General features: G+C 51.5%; 2 protein-coding genes across 8 annotated transcripts in view; one reads left to right on the forward strand and one right to left on the reverse strand.

Moving 5' to 3' along the window:
• The window catches only part of TMEM63A (transmembrane protein 63A), a 32,661-nt gene extending 28,534 nt beyond the window's left edge, over positions 1 to 4,127 (forward strand). For all 5 annotated transcript variants that reach the window (XM_024753167.1, XM_024753166.1, XM_024753170.1 and 2 more), the window contains 4 exons: positions 502 to 669; positions 1,391 to 1,506; positions 1,857 to 1,919; positions 3,173 to 4,127. In XM_024753167.1, coding sequence (XP_024608935.1) covers positions 502 to 669; positions 1,391 to 1,506; positions 1,857 to 1,919; positions 3,173 to 3,340 — 515 coding nt within the window. In that variant the 3' untranslated portion in view covers positions 3,341 to 4,127. The remainder of the gene's footprint in view (positions 1 to 501; positions 670 to 1,390; positions 1,507 to 1,856; positions 1,920 to 3,172) is intronic.
• A 524-nt stretch (positions 4,128 to 4,651) lies between these two features.
• Positions 4,652 to 22,179, reverse strand: part of EPHX1 (epoxide hydrolase 1) — a 40,490-nt gene continuing 22,962 nt past the window's right edge. For all 3 annotated transcript variants that reach the window (XM_024753171.1, XM_024753172.1, XM_024753173.1), the window contains exons 3-9: positions 21,766 to 21,946; positions 13,961 to 14,188; positions 13,250 to 13,379; positions 12,530 to 12,735; positions 10,103 to 10,211; positions 5,752 to 5,868; positions 4,652 to 5,152 (exon numbers count right to left, since the gene is read on the reverse strand). In XM_024753171.1, the coding sequence (XP_024608939.1) occupies positions 4,951 to 5,152; positions 5,752 to 5,868; positions 10,103 to 10,211; positions 12,530 to 12,735; positions 13,250 to 13,379; positions 13,961 to 14,188; positions 21,766 to 21,946 (1,173 nt within the window). In that variant the 3' untranslated portion in view covers positions 4,652 to 4,950. The remainder of the gene's footprint in view (positions 5,153 to 5,751; positions 5,869 to 10,102; positions 10,212 to 12,529; positions 12,736 to 13,249; positions 13,380 to 13,960; positions 14,189 to 21,765; positions 21,947 to 22,179) is intronic.

A 22,179-nucleotide genomic window follows, 5' to 3' on the forward strand; every position in this document is an offset into this window, starting at 1 on the left:
TTTTAAAGATCTACGATAGTATTACTCTTTCAAAACAACAACAAAAAATGTTTTTAAAGAACCTGACATGATAGAAAAGGCAGCACCCACCCACCTCCTGTGCCATCCCTGGGTTTAGACCCTTGGGCATCTGTTGGCAGTGACGGTACAGGGGGTCAGCTTGGGTGGGAGAAGGAAAGGAGCGTGGGAGCACTGAGGGATAAGAGGAGGGGGGCTCAGCGTGTGAGGAAGTTGAGGCCAGGCCTCTGGGTGTGAAATCGCCTCTTTCCCCAAAATGGTCCTAGAATTTCAATGTTCCGTGAGGACAGCAGCACAGACACCTCTACTCCCTGGGTCAAAGAGAAGGAGAAAAAGCAGTAGGTGCGAGGACGTGCACGTGTGCACGTAGCCCAGCTGCAGCCCCAGCCCAGCTCTCGGCACAAGTAGCCACCTCCAGGAGGAAGGGCGTCGAGTGGCTCCTGCGGCCCAGCCACCGTCCAGCTCACAGCCCTGGCCCTGCAGGCCTCATCTACATCCTGCTCAAGCACATGGTCGACCGGCACAACCTCTACTTCGCCTACCTCCCGGCAAAGCTGGAGAAGCGAATCCACTTCGCAGCCGTGAACCAGGCCTTGGCCGCTCCCATCCTGTGCCTCTTCTGGCTCTACTTCTTTTCCTTCCTGCGCCTGGGTGAGTGGCCCTTCTGACTAGGGTGGGGGTGGAGGGCAGGAGGCAACACCCAGCCTCCTATTCCCGCATCCACACCAGCCAGTCAAATCCCTTCCTGTTTTAAGAGCATTGACTTGGTGTCCAATCAGACGGTGGTACCCCAAGGGTGAGGGCTGATTGGGTACAGCGCTGACAACCCAGTTCCAAGCTATCCTGAGGTCAGGTGTAACCTGGTGAAGGCCAGGTGGATTGCCCCAGACAGCCTTACAGAGAAGATGGTCCCTTTACCAGCTATGAAGGGGCTGAACCAGAGAGGGGGAAGCTCGTCCGCGATGCTCTTTGCGGGTGTGGATGGGCCCAGGTCCTCACACTTCACCGTGTGGAGGCAGTGAGGACATGCAGGAGGGAGAACTGCCACTCTTGAGAAAAAGGAAGAGGCAGAAGAGATGTGTGACTCTGCCGAGGGCACTGGAGACTGGAGGGAACCGACCCGGCGAGGAAGCTGGCAACTTGCCTTTGACTCGGTGCTCCGGTACCTGAAATCTGACCAGGGATAACGCCAGCTGTTCAGTGGGTCACTCTTTGTGCCCCTGCCTGTGAAGATACCATCCCAGCTGCTGGAGATGGTGGGAAGGGGGTGGCTGATGCCTTCTCTTCGTCTTCGGCCTGAGGGAGAAGCCACACACAGTTCCTGCACCAGGTGTGACCTCCCCCCCGCCAAGGCTGGCATCTTTGTCCCCAGGTCTGAAGGCTCCCCTCACCGTGTTCACCTTCCTGGTGCTTCTGCTTACCATCCTGGTCTGCCTGGCCTACACCTGCTTTGGATGCTTCAAGCACCTCAGCCCTCTGAACTACAAGGTAAAGGGCCCCTCCCCCACTGCTGCCCAGCCAGGGTCTGGGAGGAGAAGATGGTGGCTTCATTCTCCATCCCTCCTCCACCTCTTCCCAGATCAACAGATCAACGGCCCTCTCCACATTTTATTTATCCACGGGGAAGGCGTGGGTAGCTGGGTGTGATGTGTAGCTTCCCTCCCTGCCCCCTTCCCTGCTCCCTGCACTGCCCACACCATCCTCTCTTGGGCTGCCGCTGGGAGCTTTGTGCCAGCTGGTACTATTATTCTGGGTGTTAATAGTCTGTTTGTTTAGAGGGTGTTAGTTCAGGAAGATCGGTTTTGTTTATCATCGCAAGTTTTTGCTGTTGTCTGCAGACGGAAGAATCGGCAAGTGACAAAGGAAGTGAGGCAGGGGCCCACGTGCCATCACCGTTCACAGTAAGTGCGGTTCTTAGCCAAGCGTGAGCATCTGCACCGGCCCCGACCAGATGGGCCCTGCAAACCTGCTTTGATCCTCTCCTGTTAAGACAGAAGTCCCTTGATCACGTGCCAGGCGGGTTTCTGAATTAACGTCATTTGAGAAGGAATCCCTGGTCCCTCCGGATGTTTTCTCTTGCATGTGTGAAGCCACACCCATCACCAGAAGATAATTAGTTTTGCCATGATGTATACCCATCTCCCTCGGTTTCAGTTGCCTGCTCACTTTCCTTCTCTGCATATTTAATGCTTGGTGAGCTTGGGCCTTCAGCGAAGCCGTATGGCAAGGCCCTGCGGTTTGATGAAGCTTTATCAGAGCATTTCGCCAGCACCTGCCTGTGTGAGGTCCTTTGCTAGGCACCTAGAGGGTGTCACGCTAACTCCCCTCTGAATTCAACAAATGAACATTTTACCTGCTATGGAGGGGGGGCACAGTGTTAGAAAGACACCAGGACTCCTTTCCTTCCTGGTTCTCCTTGCTTCCAGCCTCCAGGGTCCTGCTCCTAGGGTGGGGTTGGGAAAGGAAGGTGGAGCCACAGGCTCCCGGAGCTGTGACCGCCCGGCCTGACAGACAGGGCTGGGACCGCGCCCATCTAGATCAGCAGCAGCATTCTTTCCAGTGGCTCCCTCTCGGGTGTCAGGCACTCTTATCAGTGTCCGTCTCTGGACCAGCCCCAGAGGAGGTTTCAGGAAGATCCATTACCCAGAGGCACACCTGTGACTATGCCTGCCAGACAGGGCAGGTGGATGATGCAGATCCCTCGTTCCCAGCCTGCTTCAGGTCGGCAGCTGGAGTCTGGGATTGAGAGGAGACAGAACCTGCACAGAGTCGGTCAGCTGCTCAGAAGTCCCACTGACGGCATTCTAAGCCTGCCCTGTGTAGATAGAGCTGTTTCCTACATAGAGTGAGAAGTTCTTCTAGAATCCAGTGCCAGGAAGAGTTTTGTTTCCTCTGAGAAATTGGTGTGTGTGCTCTCTTCTCTATGACCAGGAGAACTGTGACTGTGTGTTCTGATTTGCTCTGGCTGTTAGGAAAATCTGCAGTTGGCATAGTTTAGGTCCTGATGTCCTAGGTTGATGTTATTTCTTTATGTGTCCTTCATGAGCATTCTGTGTGTCTTCCGGCTGGAGGGAGGCGGGGCGGTAGGGGAGGAACGGGATAGGGACTCTCGTGCCCACCCCACCCAAGCACTAACACCCCCATTTGTTGGCAGTCCTACGTGCCCCGGATTCTGAACAGCTTGTCCTCGGAGAAAATAGCCCTGTCCCCGCAGCAGCAGCAGACCTACGGTGCCATCCACAACATCAGTGGGACCGTCCCACGGCAGTGCCTGGATCGGAGCCCTGCGGACAGCGTGGCGGCCGCCTGCCAGGAGGCCTGAGGGCCGGGGAGCTGCCGGGCTCGTCCAGACCCGGAGAGTTGGGAAGGGAAGAGACACAGGTGGAGAAGTGGCTTGACTCCAACCTCAACCAAGTCAGGACTTCTTTCCACCTGTTTTAAGCACAACAGCTCTAAAAAGATGGGAGAAGAAAGGGGCTCTGGCCCTCGGCTGAGGCGGAAGTGCGGGACTGCCATCAGGTGGTGGTCTTTTCTAGTCCTAGGAGTGGTAAGGGGAGGATGTGCAGCTCTGGACCCTCCCTTGCTTGCCCAAGGCTCTATTTCCAAGTCCCCCTTCTGCATAAGTGCTCAGCTCTGTGGCCGGGATGATGTCCCTGACGGTCTTCAGCAGGGTCACGTGTTGGCACTGTGTTCCTCCAACCCATTAGTGCGGTGACTGTATCAAGCAAGAGGGGGAGGTACCGTGTGGAAGACCTTCTCCCTCTGAGCATTCAGACACTGCCCCCCTCCTCCGGGCACACACACAACTGATAACCAAAGAGTCTGCAGCAACCGCAGGCCTGAGATGGGTGCCAGATGATGGTCCAGGTCCATCCCAGCTTCCCCTTCTGGCTATCAGGCCCTTCACACCCCTGCCCCCGGCCCCCAGGAGCGAGCCACAGGGCGCAGGACGGGAGCGGGCCGGTGCTGGGCCGCCCCAGTCTCCTCTACGTCCCTGCCATGGTTCTGTGTTTTTCTGTCACGTTGCCAGTGACACTGTGGCTGGGTCAGGGTCCCCTGCAGCTGGCAGAGGCAATGAGGACCACTAATAAAATGCCCATTCAGCCAGACTGGTGAGATGCCGCCTCTTCGGGGCCCAGTGCTTGGGGCTCAGCCTCCAGCCCTTGATTCCATCTGTCTGTTCCCTCCAAAGGGAGCAGTGCTCAGGGCCTCCTTGAAGCCAAGGGAGAACTATGGCCACAGAAGGAGGGGCGCAGCCTCTTGCTTTTTCTCTCCCCACGGGATCCCGCGGCTTGGGACGCACCTTTGGGCACTTGCCGGAGAAGCTGCCTTCCTACTGCCAGAGGCACAAGCCGGTGTGGTGGGTGCCGGTGGGCAGAGCTGGGAGGCCGCTTCCATCCCTGCTGAGGCGAGGCGGGCAGGTCCCCAGCAGTCACTCGGCCTCACTGCCTCTGCTCAGAGCTGCCTCGGGCGGCACCTGGGAGGACAGAGCGGCCTCCCGCCGGCCCCAGCGGCCCGTCCTGCCTCTCCTGGCCAGGATGGAGCAAGGGCCCCAGTGCAGACCTGGCAGCTCTGCTGGAAGGGGCACCCCACGTGGGGTTGGGGCTCGACATGTCACTTGTTCCAGCCACTCTTAGAAGGAAAATCATTTATCATCAAAGCCATGTTGCTTAACAAAGTGTGTGGGGAGTGTGTGTGGAGGGGTGAGCACGGGGTCCCAGCACGGGCAGGGGACGGAAGCAAGCACATTCCTGGGGAAAGGGGCGACTCCGCCAACAGAGGACTGGGAGGGGGCCTCCCTGCCAGCCTCACTTCTACTGGGAGCTGGGCTGGGAGACCGGGGGCTTCCGGGGAAAACGGCGGGTGTCGGGAGGAAGCCTGCCATGCCAGGGCAGGGGCTGCCTGCGAGGTGACAGCCGGTCCCCGCCGGGGTCACTGCCGCTCCAGCAGCCCCATGAACTTGTGGATGTCCTGGGCGAGCAGCTCTGGCTCCTCAAAGGCAGCAAAGTGGCCCCCACGGGGCATGTAGGAATAAGAGATGAGTTTCGGGTATTTGGACTTCACCCACTTTTCTGGGACGTGTATTAACTCACAAGGGAAGGCAGCAAAGCCCATGGGCACGTGGACCTTTATCCTGGAAGAGACAGAGATCCCACTGAGGGGGAAGCTGTGTCCTGGCCCCCCTCTTCCCCAAAGCAGGGATTCAGGGGGCTGGGGGTTCAGTTCGCTCACCCATGTGGAACCATAGAAGGACAGACCCAGGGTTTTAACCGCCCACCTCAATTCCAGCCCTCTCTGGGGCTGCCCCAGCTGGACAGCGTCACTGAGGTGGGGTGGGACAGCCTCTAACTCCCACCTTTGTCCCCCCTCCCCCACTTCCCTTTGCTGCTGCCTGAGAGTTTCCCTGTGAGATCAGGAAAGGGTTCCGGGGAAGTCCCAGAGCCATCACCGCCACCCTAGGACAGCCTCCCGGCCCTCCGGGAGCCACTTGGGATGTCTGGGGGCCAGGCCTGGTGTTCCCTCCGTGAGCTACTTCTAATAATAGGAATCTCTCCCAACACCCCTGACCTTTAAATTGTGTTCTCATCTTACACTCCCGGTGCGCACCCAAGGCTAGGCTGTACTTTACCGCATCAAACGTCCTCCCTCGAGTCCAAGGCCAGGCCATTCCCCTGCTCCCTGCCTCGGAAGCACCCTCCTCAGAAGCCCCGCTCCGGGCTCAGCCGGACTTACCCCTCGTGCCTATTGTCCAGCCTCATGTTCTCTTTGTAGAAGCGCTGGGAGGAGGTGATGGTGCCTGTCGTCCAGTAGAGCATCACGCCCGTCAGCAGATCGTCCAGGGAGAACTTCCTGAGAAAGCAGACCGGAAGGCCCCTCTCAGTGCCAGGTGCAGTTGTATGACAAATAAGGGCCGCCACTTTCAAGCTGTACGCCAGGCGCTATGCCCTCCTGGCTTCCCTCCTCAGGCCTCACTGCCAGCTTGGCGATCTTATCCCCGTGCCACAGGCAGGCCTGGCCCAGCGTCACCATAACCATGACGACAGGTAAGGCAGAGTAATGGCCATGTACAAGGCAGGCTGTCATCTTGGGTGGTGTCAACCAACCCCCTCCCTGACCTGCCTAACGGTTCAGGCCAGAAGGGATGAAGCAGGTGAGGTCAACTGAACCCAGAGGCTTTGGCTGGTCACCGCTGGGTAGCCAGGAGGTCGGTGGGTAGGATGCTGCAAACCCTGCTCAGAGGTGGTGCCCACTCCTGGGACCTCAGTGCAGGCCACCTTCAGACCATCCTCAGGGGGGCCCACCCTGCCAGGCCCTGAGCCAAACCTGATCTCCAGGCAGGCTTTAGAAGCCCTGATCCTGCCCTGACCGGACACCAGGAGAAGCAGGGCAGGATCAGCAGCTCCTGGGGCATTTTTATTCACTAGCCCCCAGCTTGCCTCCCGCCAAACCTGTGTCACCCCAGGAGGGAGCCATGGGCCCCTGCAGAGACCCACCACACCCACTCAGCACGGGACACCCCTTTTCTTCTCCAGCCTGGGAACTGCTGAGCAGGTGAACCCCACCCAGACTGCAGAGCCCCACACTCTGGAAGGAAATAATCATTTGGTACCTAATGTTGGAGCACGTGGTCTGTGGACTCTGGAAGCCCCACTTCCTCCTGGGCCCACCCGGCCCTCTCTCTCTCCTGCTGCTGGGCTCCCTCAGCCCGGCCTGCGTCCAGAGCCCCCGGAGCCCTCCATGTGGCCTCCCCTCTGCCCACTTCAGCTGCTGCTTTCCACTGGCTGTGCCTCCTGGGCCTCCATTTCCCCACTGTTCCCCAACTCATCTTCCACTCCCCAGCATCTGCCCTTCTTCCCTGGAATAACTGCCCACCGCACCCCAGACCCTCTCGCTCCCCTGCCATCACTCACCCCTTCAGTGCCCTCACCCTGGGGGCCTTCTGCCACCCTGAGCCCACCCGACAGTCCACAGACGTGAGGGGACTCCAGCACTACTGACGCCACGCTCTCCAACCTCAGCTGCCACCTCCTCAACAGGTCCTGACAGCCCTGTGCTCACCCACAAGCCTCCCGCCTGCCCTGCCTGCCTCTTTGAGGAAATCCAAGTTCATGGGGCAGCAGCTCCCACCCCCCATACCCTTCCCTGCTTGAGTCCAGATTTGGGGCTTAGGAGAGCTATCGCCGCTTGTCCTGGGCCCTAAATGCCTCCATCTGCCTCTTCAGGCCCAAACGTCAGTCACCTGCCCCCCCAACCCCGAATGCCCTCAGGCCTTACCCTTGCTCCATACCCCTGTCCCCTCTCTCCCGCCCCTGCCATCTCTCCCATGCCTCCTCACCCTGCACACCGGAACTGTCCCTGCTGCCCAGGCCTCGCGGGTAGGGCCCTCTCACTGGGTCTGTCCTCCCAGACTTTCTCACTTCTGGTCCTTCAGCAGCCAATAAGGCTCCTCCCAGCATCCCTGGATGCTGCCCTGTTGCACTCTGTCTGAGGAGATCTACCCTGTGGCTCCAGCTACTAATTCACCAAGAGGACAGTGGAAATAACTCCTTCCAATTTGACCCCTCACCTGAGCTCCAGATCTGTAAGCCCAGTTACCAAGTGGACACCTGTGCCCGGGCATCCTGCTAGCATCTCCCACTCGGCATGTCTGTGACAAAAATGAGCTCAGCCTGTCTGTGTCCCCGCCAAGCCCTGCTGCCCTCACTCCTGCATTCCCACCCCATCCTTGCTGCCTGGATTAAAGAACATTTGCGGGCTTCCCTGGTGGTGCAGTGGTTGAGAGTCCGCCTGCCAATGCAGGGGACACAGGTTCGTACCACGGTCCGGGAGGATCCCACATGCCGCGAAGTGGCTGGGCCCGTGAGCCATGGCCACTGAGCCTGTGCATCCGGAGCCTGTGCTCCGCAACAGGAGAGGCCACAACAGTGAGAGGCCCGTGTACTGCAAAAATAAATAAGTAAATAAAATAAAATAAAATAAAAAAGAACATTTGCTGCTCCGCCTGCCAGGCTTCTTAGCTGTATGCAGTTAGCTTCGTTGATTCTTCAGAAGCCAATTGGCCCAAAATGGTCAGTTTGCTTAATTTACTTGTTTGCTTCAGCTATTTAGATGCAGTTGGTCAATTACATTTTTATCCTTAGAACCACATTTTGCGCCACCAGGGAAGTCCTGAACATCTTTTTAAATGCAATTTTGATAACAAAATGAAAACCAGTCAATGGAAACTGAACAGTTAAAAGAAGCATTTAAACTTGTGAACTGGGACCACAACTCTGTTGTGGAGATAAAGTTGTTTGGGAAGCGTTTGGGCAATTAGAAACACATCTCAAAACCCCTAAAAAGGGCTTCCCTGGTGGCGCAGTGGTTAAGAATCCACCCAATGCAGGGGACATGGGTTCGAGCCCTGGTCCAGGAAGATCCCACATGCCGCAGAGCAACTAAGCCCGTGCGCCACAGCTACTGAGCCTGCGCTCTAGAGCCCGCGAGCTGCAATACTGAGCCCGTACGCCACAACTACTGCAGCCTGTGTGCCTAGAGCCCATGCTCTGCAACAAGAGAAGCCACCGCAATGAGAAGCTCGTGCACCGCAATGAAGAGTAGCCCCTCCTCTCCACAACTAGAGAAAGCCCGCACGCAGCAACGAAGACCCAGCACAGCCAAAAATAAATATATAAATTTTAAAAAATAAATAAACTGGTGAACTGGCTTTTGGCAAGTTGGCCAGGTGCTTCCATCACCCCTACAGCTCTGACCACAGCTTGAAAACTACCACAGCAACCATTTCCACCCTCCTGCAAAAAGATCTGTGTCCCTTATAGAACACAGATCTGATCACGTCTGTCCCCTGCTCAAAGCTTTGGCGCTCCTGGTATGCAGCCAAGCAGAAGCTGAAGGGGGAAGCCCGCGGGCGGTCTGGTTGGCCTCACATCTGGCTCCAGGTACTTGTGTGCAAGGAGCAGGGCCGGACCCCTCGCCAAGGTGCTCCCGGTGGCACTGCATTGACCTTTGGGTGCTGCCCGGTGTGGGGCGGGGGAGACAGATCCCCGGGTGAGGCTCTTGGAGGACCCGCCTATAGGAATGAGTTTGTGGTCTGGCTCCACTGTACCTGCTCCAGCCTCTGGACAAGTTACCCCTTCCAAGTACACCATGCATTTTAATCACTCCAACCTTTGCTTCTGCTCTTCTCTTTGCCTAAATTCCCTTCTTCGCCCTTTCCACCTGGCAAACTCCTACTCATCCTTTAAGGCCCAGATCAAATAGATTCTCCCAGTCATTTCCCCTCCCTGTCCCTTAAACAGAGTGAATCCTCCTTTCTCTGTGCCCCACAGTCCTTGGCATGTATCTTTAGAGCTCATTTCATCAGACAAGTATTTATCGAGCACCAACTATATGCCCAGTGCTGTTCCAGGTGCTGGGGCTAGGGCATGGCTTAGACAAAGTCCCTACTTCCAGGGCCAGATCCATTCACTCTTTTCCACATCTGAGCACTGTATCTGGCACTCTCTGTGTCTCTGAAGCAATAACAAAAGGGATGGGCCCTGGAGAAGGTGGGTCAAGACCGACCTTGATGAAGCTTAGGTCAGACCAGGGACCCAGGAATCTTGCGCTGTCGAGGCTGCAGCCTCCAAGGCTTCGGGAGACAGGACGGCCTCCCCACTCTTTCTGCAGCCACCCTGCAGGACCGGCTTCCACAGAGCATGCATTCCTATGGCCATGAGGCCCGGCTCTTCCGGGGTTTGGGGGGAGGGGCCGTGGGCTGCTCCCACGTCTTGGCCAAAAAGAGGCTCTTGCTGCCCTCTGGACGCCCCGGTCCCAGGAGGAGGCTGTTTAGCAACCAGAACAGTCTTGAGCCCTGCATCCTATTCTTGACCCCTCCACTGTGAGGCTAGACCCTTCTGGGCCTCAGCTTCCTCATCCAAAAATCAGGGTTAGGCTGGCCACAGGGTGAGGATTTGTGGGACATCCAGCAACAGATGGAACTTGCTGACCATCCCACCCAGATAAAGCAAGCAGAGATGAAGACGGCGAGAAGGGAGGTGGGTGAGGAAGGTGGTGCCAGCAGCAGGGGTGGATGGGGTCTCACCTCTCCAGGCCTCCATCCTCCAGGTCTCGGAACTCTGGATTGGTCCAGGTAGAAAACTTCTCTAGAATATAGGCAGCCAGTCCCACGGGAGAGTCATTCAGAGCACAGCCTGACATGGGAAGAAGCAAGCGAGCGACTCAGGCCTGGGGCCAGGGAGCTGGCCAGCAGGACAGAGGTGCGGTGCCGGTCCCCCAGAGCGGCACCGTGGGCAGGAAGCCCACGTCAGAGCACAGCCCTGCCCTAACTCTAGGAGCACCTCACTTCCTTGACCCTTGGCCTTGGAATCCTTAATGGCAAAAGGGGTAACACCTCTCCCACTACCTCTTAGGGATCCATACGCTACATGGGCAACTTCCTTCAAACTGAAGAGTCTACGACTCCAGGTTTTGTAGGATCCCAATGAGAAATACATATGAATGGTGTTTTTTAAAAGTGGGCTTTTTTTTGTTCCTATTCTATGATTAGTGAAAAATTAGAAACAACCTAAAAGTCCAAAATAGGGAATCAGTTACAGATAATATTGATCCACTCATAAGCTCGAAGACTGAGCAAGCATTAAAAATGGCATGGATGGATCTCACAAACAAAATATTCAGCAAAAGAAGCCAGACTCAAAAGAGCACCTATTTGAGGATTCCGATGCATATAAAGTATAAAAACAGGCAAAAGCAATCTATCTGTCAGAGGTCAGGAGGCTGGCTGCCCTGGGTGTGATGGGTAGTGCCCAGAAGAGGGTACAGGTGGCTTCCGGGCTGGTGGGTCATGCTTTGTTTCTTGAGTGCGTGCTGGTTATATGGACAGATCCCATTTGCGAAAATTCATCAACCAGAATGTTAGCAGGTTCTTCTGCAGGTCTGGGAGAGGAGAGGTAGGGAAGGCCGAGAGGTTTCAGGCGATTGTCTTTTCTATTTTGTGCTTTTCTGCATCTTTCAATTTTTTGACAATGAACATGGATTACTTTTATAATCAGAGGAAAAAAACTGGTTTTATAAAACACTGTTACTATTATCAGGAGCTGCCTAACGTGTGTGAGCATGAGACTGTCATGGAAACTCTAAAAGACTTGGAAACGGGCAAAACAATTTCTGGGTATCCTCTGAGTGGAATTCGAAGAGTTTCTAGTGGACCCTTCTGGGGTCATGTGATTGCCAAGGGGACCCCTCTTCCCTTGTCTTAGAGCTGTTTTTACAGCTCTGTAAATTGTTGAAAACTGATAGGAATGCAAATGATTCTTGTTTGCAGAGAAGCAAAGGAGATCCTAAAGGTTCTCATCACATAGTAAACAACACTTTTTTTCTCTTGTTTTTGTATCTATGAGATGTTGGATGTTAACTAAACTTATCGTGCTAATCGTTTTGCAACAGATGTAAGTCAAGTCATTAGGCTGTATACCTTACATGTATACAGTGCTATATGTCAGTTATATCTCAAAGAAACTCAAAGAAAAATAAATTTGTCCAGATTTACTTGAGTTTTATCCTGTGGATTTTGACAAGTTTTGCATCTATTAGCAAATTTACTTTAGTGTTCCCAGTTGCCTTCGAACTGTTCTGTTTTACATTTTACTAGTTCCTTTATTAATTAATGAGTTAAATAAAATCTTTGACACGTGTTCATTTTTTATTTGTATGATTTTATCTTTTTAAATATTTGGGGGGTTTTAATTTACATTTGTAAATTACTTTATTGACAAAATATATAGTATACCCCCCCACACACACAAAGTATAGCTGTGTGATTAATATCTTAAAAAATATATTATTCCTGGGCTTCCCTGGTGGCACAGTGGTTGAGAGTCCACCTGCTGATGCAGGGGACACGGGTTCATGCCCCGGGTCCCACATGTCACAGAGCGGCTGGGCCCGTGAGCCATGGCCGCTGAGCCTGCGCGTCCGGAGCCTGTGCTCCGCAGAGGGAGAGGCCACAGCAGTGAGAGGACCGTGTACCGCAAAAAAAAAAAATTATTATTCCTTAACAGGGCCCTGATGGCAGAAACGGTTGCTGGGCCCTCCTCAGTGTCTTGGGGACACTCCCCCCACGCCCTGGGGCACCCTCCTGCCCCCAAAGCCCCAGGCCTAAAGAGCCCTAGGCTTCGTCCTCCCCCCATCCCTGTCCATCCCTCTGCTTCTCACTGTAGGACTTGGGCTCAGGGGTGGAGGGACCAGGGGTCAAAGCCAACAGGAACACTGATGCCGCTCAGTGGAGTTGTTTGGGAATTTTATGACCACGCATCACTCATGTCTGTGGAGAAATGCCGTGTAAGGGTGGAAGGAGCTCTGAGTTTCTCACAAGAGGTTTTCACCCCGTGAACCGTGTTCCTGGGGTGGGTGAGGCTTCCCCCCGGTTGGAAGCCTTGCTGAATGGAATGGATGTAAGCCCACCCGACCCGAACCACTGAGCCAGGCTTTCCTCCACCTGCCCACTCACCTACGGTGTCCGGCTTGGTGCTCTGGATGTGCAGGTAGCCGCTCTCCCTCACTAAGTTGAAGAAGATCTTCTTTAAGGAGTACATCAGCTCCATATCCCTCTTGGTGTAGCCAAAAAGCCTCCCAAAACGCCATCCCAGGAGAAGGGTCAGGGTGTAGAAATTTCTTAAAATGAATGCCATGTTCAAGTGCAGGCCTTTCACGTGGCTGAGGGCAGAGAAGGGCCAGGGGAGGCTGGGTGGCATCAAGGATGGGGAAGCGACAGGGGCGGAGATGGAGGAGAAAGAGGCCACGGGGCTGAAGAGCACAGGGCCAGCCCTCTTCGGCCTCTGCCCCCTGGGGTGACCACATGGTGGAAGGGCAGGTCCCGGTCAGGCCTCTCCCGGGACTTGGTCCATCAGAAAGGTCTACTCCCTGACTTTCCCCTCCTTTAACTGGCCCTCTCTGCCTGGGAACCTGGCCCAGAGTCACCAATCCTGTGTGACATCAAGTGGAGGGAAGATCCACGTCGAAGTGCCCCAGGCAGAGCTGAATGACGGGGACCCTCCCTTGTCTCCCCTGGGCCCACACATATCCTGCCTGTGTAGCCCCTGCTCCAAGGCTCAGACACTACTCCCAGGCAGGGCCTGGCATGCATAACCCGCCTCCCTGCACATCCACCTCACATGGGCTGTGCACACACACCTGCACACGTACACACACGCCTGACAGCCACCCTCACCTGGGCACCAGCTGGGCCATGTTGGTGCAGATCAGGGCTCCCCAGTCTCCGCCTTGAATATAGAATTGCTGGAAGCCCAGCCGCAGCATCAGCTTATAAAAGATCCTGGCAGTGGCCACTGAGTTGAAGCCTGGTTGTAAAGGGGAAAGAAGAACCGTGTGGGGGTCACGCCTTGGGTCCTCCCAGGCCCTCTGAGATTCCTCAGCCCCCCTGCCCCAGGCTGAGGGGAGAGCAGCTCACAGGGGATGAGAAGGAATCCTGGAGCCCAAGGGTGGGGTGCCCAGTGCCCAGAAGGCAGTGCCCCTGGTGCTCACCTTGGTGCAGGAGACAGTGAGGGCGTGTGATGGGCTCAGGCCGGTCCGGCTGAGCGTCCGTGGGCCCACACTGCGTGCGGGGCTTAGTCGGCCTCGCTGGCCCGGAACAGTGCAGGGCCCACACGTGGACCTGCCCTGAGTGGGCAGCTCCTGAGGACACGAGAGTCCAGGCCCTGAGCCAGCTCTGGACAGTCGTGACTCGGCCCGGTCCCCCGCCTGCCACGCCCCTCACATCCTGAGAAGATGCACTGGCCCTCTGGCAATAAAATCGCCCCCATTGCTTCTCTTCCCTCTGGTCTCAGACCCCTCCTTCCTCAGCCTCCTTAGGCTCTGAAGGAAGCTGTCCCAGCCGACTCCCCACCCCTGGGGCAGTGACACAGCCTGCAGCAGCCCGTACCCTTCTTGGAAGATGCCTCTGAGAAGCCATAGCCAGGAATGGATGGACAGATGACTTCAAAAACATGCTCATCGCTCAGGCCATGGTTCTTGGGGTCAGTCAGGAACGGGATGATCTTATAAAACTCGTAGAAGGAGCCAGGCCAGCCATGCACCATCAGCAAGGGCTTTGGGGTCTGGCCGGAGGGCAGCTGGGGGGGCTTCACGTGGATGAAGTGGATGTCCAGGCCTAGGGAGACAGAGCATAGTCAGGGTCAGGAGGAGAGGGCCCTGAGGCTGTGGACGCCACAGTCCCAGCTCTCAGGGTAGCCAATCAGGCCCTGCACCACCACAGCAGGGCTGCCACCCTCGGCGCCCCCATGGTATTGACTACAGTAGCCACCGCTAGTGCTGGCTGAGTGCTTACATGGAGCTCCAGACACCCGGGTAGCTTGCTCGGCCTCACGGCCACCTGCAGCGTGCCCCTCTCCCGTGAGAACGTGAGCTCTGTCTGTAAGGCCGCAGCCAGGCTGCTCACGCACGGCTGGATTCCCAGAGGCCAGAATAGGTCCTGGCTCGTGGCAGCACTCAATGAATACTTGTTTAATAATTTACAAATTGCGGGGGGAGAAAGCCCTATATATCTAGCAGTAGAGAATGAAATAGATTATAGTTTAACAGTATACTGTAATATAACACAGTCATCTAAAATGACTTCCCTGGCGGTCAGGACTCCCCGGGCGGTCCAGTGCTTAGGACTCCGCACTTCCACTGCAGGGGGCACAAGTTCAATCCCTGGTTTGGGAACTAAGATTCCACATGCCGGGCGATGCAGCCAAAAAGTAAATAAATAAAATAAAATGATAGTGTCGACGTGTATTGAATATGGAAATCAGTTCCGTATACACTGCTAAGTGGTAAAAGCAAACTACCAAGCCATATCCATCGTATGACCAATTTTCATAAACAGTCATATGTATGCATATGTTTACACCGTGTGCATAGGAATTTTAAAGTCTGAAGAGATAAACTACAAGAATATAAGAAGTAGTCCTCTCTGAGCAATAGAATTTCAAGTAAATTATTGGCTTTTTTGTGTTATAGGGACTACTAAATTTTTCTACAATGGACATACGCATAACTTTTTTTTTTTTAAGTGGAGAAAATTTTTCTAAGGTAGAGTGCTGGGCACTGGAACACCATCCTGGCCAAGGGCAGGTGAATGGATTCCAGGCCCCACTAGAGTCCCTTTGACAGCAGCCCCTTCCCAGGCAAGTGGCCTGGATTGCGCCTGGGTGTTCAAGGCAAACACAGCCAGGGCTGCTGGCACACCTGGAACCCTCCACCATGAGGGCTGGCACTGATAGCAAGGTCTGTTGTTTATTCATTATACAAATAATGCATGTTTTCTATAGAAAACAGGAAACAGAGGTAAATCAAAAGGGGGGAAAAATCACATAGTAACCCCATGATCTGAAGAGAACATTGTGTTGTCTGTCCAACTTTTTGCAACAGATTTTTTTGGGGAACAATTTTACATTTATAGAAAAATAGTGAAGCTTGTACAGGAAGTTCCCATATACCACTACTCAGTTTCCCCTACTATTAATATCTCATGTTAGGATGGTACATTTGTTACAATGCATGAACCAGTACTGATACATTAATAACTAAAGTCCATACTTTAAGTATGCAGATTTCCTTAGTTTTTTTTTTTTAAGTTTTAATTTTTTTAATTTTATGGTGGTAAGAACATCTAACACGAGACCTACTGTCTTCACAAAGTTTTAAGTGTATATATAGTTCAGTATCATTATCTACAGACGCAATGTCCTTCAGCGGATCCTTAGAACTTACTTATCTGCTGTAACTGAAACTTTGTACCCAGTAATTAGCAACTCTCCAGTTCGCCCACCTCCCAGCCCCTGGCAACCACCATTCTTCTCTCTTTGACAATTTTAGATACCTCATGTGAGTGGAATCACGCAGTATTTGTCCTTCGGTGATTGGCTTATAACACCGAGCATAATGTTCTCAAAGTTCATCCATGTTGTCACATATTGCAGGATTTCCTTCTTTTTAAAGGCTGAATAATATTGGTATATACAAACAATGGAATATTACTCAGATTTCCTTAGTTTTTACCCAATGTCCTTTTTCTGTTCCAGGATCCCATCCAGGACACATTACATTTATCTGTCATGTCTCCTTAGGCTCCTCTTTGGCCGTTCAGACAGTTCAGACTTTTTTAAAAAGAGAGAACATAACTTTCTTTTAACAAAAACAGAATCCTACATACATTCTATTTTGGAACCTCATTTTTTTCACTTAACAATATATCCTGGGTGTCCTTCTATGCTGCTAAATTTACTCCTAAATTTTATTTTAGTAGGTAATTTTATCTCCTTTGGAACACAGAGCATGATGTGAGATTATTTTTGATTCGAATTCTATCAATCACATCATCATTTGAGTTTAAAGTTAGAAAAAACACACATATACATCCATTCTTGTGTATGCATGGGCTATCCCTGGAAGCATATGTCTTTGTTTAATAAATTTATTTATTTATTTATTCATTATTTATTTATTTATTTTTGGCTGCATTGGGTCTTCGTTGCTGCACACAGGCTTTCTCTAGTCACGGTGAGCGGGGGCTACTCTTCATTGCGGTGGCTTCTCTTGTTGCGGAGCATGGGCTCTAGGCGTGTGGGATTCAGTAGTTGTGGCATGTGGGCTCAGTAGTTGTGGCTCACGGGCTCTAGAGCACAGGCTCGGTAGTTGTGGTGCACGGGCTTAGTTGCTTCGCGGCACGTGGGATCTTCCCTGACCAGGGCTCGAACCTGTGTCCCCTGCAGTGGCAGGCGGATGCTTAACCACTGCGCCACCAGGGAAACCCCTGGAAGCATATGTTTAACGGAAGCAGACACTGTCCCTGGGGAGGGACAAGAGGGAGACTTCCTTTTAGCTCTGTCTCCTTCTGTACTTTCTGAATTTTAAACACGTAAATTTTTAAAATTAAAAAAAAATGTTAAAATATGCCCTATGGGCCCCCCTTCCCTTTGGGGAGGAAACACTCTCTCGGTTGCCTTACGTGGTACCGGTAGGTTCTCTGTGCCCAAGCTGCTGAGTCAGAATTGAGAAGCCAAACTGGGCTCAGAGGGTAGCACTGGGCCTGGCCAGCGGGTGAGGGGAGGCGGTGGTCACAGCCTAGGGCCCGAGCTGAAACTGCGGCCACAGGTGAAGGAAGAACAGACAGGCTGGGAGGCTGGAGAGCTGGGTTCTGGCCCTGAACCTCCACTTCCCTGCGACTCGGGCGATTCCCCCCTCCCGTCTGGAGGTGATGGGCTACATTCCCCGGAGGCCTCTGAAGCCCCTGAATGTCTCAGACTCTCTGAGAACAGAGACTGATCTGTGGCAGGAGGCCCAGGACATGGGCTGGAGCCAGAAGCTCATCACAGAACAAGAAAGTGGCAGGAACAGGGAGGCCGAATAAGGAGGCTAGTGGAGATGAGGACAGAACATCGGGGAGGGGTCAGAGGTTGAGCCTTGAGCAGCCTGGAGCACAGGGGTCAGTGCAGAGACAGAAAGGACCCCAAAAAGGTCCAAAAGTGAGGGAGGAGGATAGCAGCAGAGAGAGTGACGAGGGAGCCTTCTTGGGCCAAGAAGGCTTTTCCTTGGGCTGGGGAGCCAGGAAAAGAGACACGTTGAAGGCGTGCTGGGCCCAGGGCTGGGAGGTGGCCAGCTCAGCACTGTGGCGGGGGCAGATGGCACGTGAAGCCGGGTCCAGCAGGAGGACCCACACTGCGGGGCCCAGGGCCAAGGCCAAGCTGCAGGCCTAGGGAAGTGACTGATCTGCCCACGAAGTGGGCTGCTTCCGTGATAAACTCCACGCAAGAAACTACCCCCTTTGGAGCACTTGGACCCTGAGAAGGTTTTGTGCTATAAACACTTGATATCCTGTGATGTTGTGAGGAGCCCTGAGACGGTCCAGTGGGGTAAGGCTTTCTCAAGCTTGCAAGCCTCCAGGAAGGAAACAGCCCTTTAATGCCTCTTGCCTCTGGGTTTTGGAACATGCTGTTCCCTCCTCTGGACAACTTTCCCCACACACACCTGGCAAACTCCCATCCATCCTTGAAGTTTCAGCCTAGATGCCTCCTCTTCCACGAAGCCTTCCCTTACACTCCCAGGTGGCATGTGGGGCTCACAAAGTTCCTGGAGCCTCTTCCCTCATAGCACCCCTTACCACATGCTATAATCACCCCCGAGAGCCTGTGAGCTGGGAAGGCAGGGACCTTGTCTTCTCTGACTGTGTGTCACAAGCAGAATGCTTGGGTACAGGAGGTGCCCTGTCAATATCTGCCGGATGGACATTGAAGAGCTGGGGTAACAGAAGGAGCTGAGTCAAACCCAAGGGAGCCAGGCATCTGGCACCAGGGATCCAAAAGGCAACCTTTGGGGCTTCCCTGGTGGCGCAGTGGTTGAGAGTCCGCCTGCCGATGCAGGGGACACGGGTTCGTGCCCCGGTGCGGGCAGATCCCACATGCCGCGGAGCGGCTGGGCCCGTGAGCCATGGCCGCTGAGCCTGCGCGTCCGGAGCCTGTGCTCCGCAACGGGAGAGGCCGCAACAGTGAGAGGCCACAACAGTGAGAGGCCCGCGTACCGCAAAAAACCCACAAAAAACAAAAGGCAAGCTTCGTAAATTACATACAAGGACCTGTAGGTACTTTGGCTTAGATAAAACGGTTTAGATCCTCTTGTTAGGCTCATGACAGAAGGTATCAAAGTCCTCTGAAGTGCCCAGCAACAACTGGTTTATATTTAGAATTATTCTCCTACTTATTGAAGTTACAGATTTAAAAATCATTCTTCAACTTTCTGAAGTTACAAATTTCAAATTTAGAGCTCTTCATTAAGCATTTGAGTTCAACTTACAGATATTATTCTATATATTTCTTAATCTAGCAAATGTTGACAGTTATTCCCCAGGAACCTTTGATTAATGGGGCTGCATGTCTATACTTGCTTTATGACACTCCCTTAAACACTGTATAATTTCAATTTCCTTTATAAGAACTTTACTTGATTTGACTAACCAGTATATCGTCCACAAACTTTAAGTAACTCTCAGAATTTTAATAAATTAAATTTATAAATATGGTAAGGCTTAAATCTTCCAATATTGCATATAAACACAGGAAGATTTTCATATAAAATCACAGGTCTAAATCCATGACTCAATTACCCACTTTAAATTAGTACTGAAAAGTCATATCTGTTACTTGCAAAGGCCGAATTCTCTTAAACATTACAAATATCTAAAATTTCAAACACGTGCAATTTCTTCAATATGAAAAATTATTGGTAGAGCAACCCACAGAATGGGAGAAAATATTTTCAAATCACATTATCTCATAGGGGATTAATATCCAGACTATAAAGAGAACTCCTAAAACTCAACAACAACAAAAAACAAAGAACCCGATTCAAAAATGAACAAAGGACTTGAGTAGACATTTCTCCAAAGAAGAAAAACAAATGGTCAACAAGCACATGAAAACGTGCTCAACGTCATTAATCATTAGAGAAATGTAAATCAAACCCACAATGAGATACTACCACTTCACGCCCGTTAGGCTGGCTATTACAAAAACAAAAACAGAAAATAACAAGTATTGGCAAGAATACGGAGAAACTGGGAATCTTGTACACTTCAAAAAATATTTACTCATTTTATTATTTTTCATCCCCAAATACATATAAATGAAAACCTACTCTTCAAATGCAGGGAGGTCCTTGCCTATAATGTAGTATTTATTACATTTACATTACAAAACATTCTCATATGAAAATCAGTATGCAGCTCTTTCACATGCAGTTTTATACATACTCACACACAGTATATGTAAGCAGTTAGGACTTTTCTACTTACATATTCCTCTGGTGGAAAATTAGGAAACTGGGCAATTCCCACACTTTTCAGCCTTGGGAAGGTAAATACCACCTCTCTGAACATTTTTTAAGAAGATGAATTTAAAATGGTGCAACTGCTAGGAAAAACAGTATTAAAGTTCCCCCCCAAAATCAGCATAGAATTACTATTTGACTCAGCAATTTCACTTCTGGGTATATACCCAAAGAACAGAAAGCAGAAACATAAACAGATATTTGTACACTCATAATCATAGCAATATTTTTCACAATAGCTAAAAGGCAGAAGCAACCCAGGTGTCCACTGACGGATGAATGGATAAGCAAAATGTGCCATATCTATACCACGGGGTATTATTCAGCCTTAGAAAGGAAATTCTGACACATGTTACAACATGGATGAACCTTGAGGACATTATGCTAAGTGCAATAAGCAAGTCAAAAGGACAAATACTGTATGATTTCATTCATATGAGATACTTAGATTCAGAATCATATTTAAATTCATAGAGACAGAAAGCAGAATGGTGGTTTCCAGAGGCTAGGGAGAGGGAGGGAATGAGGAATTATTGCTTAATGAGTACAGAGTTTCAGTTTATTTATTATTTATTTATTTACTTTTGGCTGCGTTGGGCCTTCATTGCTGTGCTCGGGCTTTCTCTAGTTGCGGCGAACGAGGGCTACTCTTCGTTGCGGTGCACAGGCTTCTCACTGCAGAGGCTTCTCTTGTCGCGAAGCACAGGCTCTAGGCACGCGGGCTTCAGTAGTTGTGGCACGCAGGCTCAGTAGTTGTGGCTCCCGGGCTCTAGAGCGCAGGCTCAGTAGTTGTGGCACCAGGGCTTAGTTGCTCCGCGGCATGTGGGATCTTCCCGGACCAGGGCTCGAACCCGAGTCCCCTGCACTGGCAGGCGGATTCTTAACCACTATGCCACCAGGGAAGTCCCCAGAGTTTCAGTTTTGCAAAATAAAAAAAGTTCTGAAGATAGATGGCTGTGCTGGCTGGATAACAATATAAAAGTACTCCACTGTGGCGTTACACATAACAATGTACACTTAATGGTTTAAATGGTCAACTTTATATTATGTGTATTTTACTATAATTAAAAACAGATAAATTTGTAAAAGTTAACAGCATGAGTTTGATTTTCTTAAGCATTTCTATATTTGATTCTGAATCTTTCTGGGGCTAAAAAAATGTTTTTCCACTTAGGAAACTATTATCTCATCCCAAATGATCTTAGGTTACTTTCCCAAGAACATTTTGAGAGATACCTTCCCTTCCAGATGAAGTTGGGTGACAACCTGTGATACTGTTGGGACAGGAGATCTAGAGCTACAGAGACAGGACAGTTTTTATTCGGACCTTGACTGACAGGCTGAGCACCCTTGAACAGTCACAGCATCATGGACTCCAAAGCTTCAAGGAGGGGCTGACTGACCGAGGCCACGCCCAGATCTAAATCTTATCTCCATCCTCTCAGAGATTGTTCTATCACTGAAGTAGACTGTGCATTTCTTTGGTTTTTAATTTATTTATAGGTTTTCCTGTTTAGCTCTAAAGACCATTGGATTTGTTGGGGTTCTGCATTATTTTTGCATCCTCGTGGCGTTATACCTTCCAAATACATCTCAGTGACCAATAATTGAATTCTGGGTCTCCGGGCTTTATCTAAGTCATGTCCAGTATCTAAGGAAGGTGGTTCTTTTTTTTTCTGCCGCACTGGGAGGCATGCAGGATCTTAGTTCCCTGACTACGGATGGAACCCATGCTCCTGCAGTGGAAGCGCAGAGTCTTAACCACTGGACCACCAGGGAAGTCCCTAAGTCACGTCCAGTACCTAAGAAGGCCGTTCCTGTGATATACATCCCCCTCCAGCTGGTGTTCTGGTAACATACCTTCAATCTTAGTCTTGAAGTGAGGATATCTGTTAAGACTCTCCACCTGCTTCCTCCAGTCAAATTCATTCCGCCAGTAGGAGATGACTTTCTTCAGATAGTTGGAGTTGAAACCGTAGTGGAAGCGGCTGTCCTCCAAAGGTGGGGTTAAACGGACCTTGTCAATCCTCTGGTGTAAATCCTGGAGCAAAATGCAGGACCCCAAGTAGATAAGGTGAATGAGGCAGAGCACAAGAGAAAGTTTGTTTCCAGAAGACAGTTCCAAACCCTGCAGCCACAAGACCCACATATTATATATTTTATAACATTATTATATTACATAAAATGTATAATATATATTTTATATTATTATATTTTATTTATATATTTATAATTTATATATATTTATTTTATATTATATACAATATTTTATAT

Source organism: Neophocaena asiaeorientalis, unplaced genomic scaffold, assembly GCF_003031525.2.
Source record: "Neophocaena asiaeorientalis asiaeorientalis breed wild unplaced genomic scaffold, Neophocaena_asiaeorientalis_V1.1 scaffold634, whole genome shotgun sequence".
Lineage (NCBI taxonomy): Eukaryota > Metazoa > Chordata > Mammalia > Artiodactyla > Phocoenidae > Neophocaena > Neophocaena asiaeorientalis.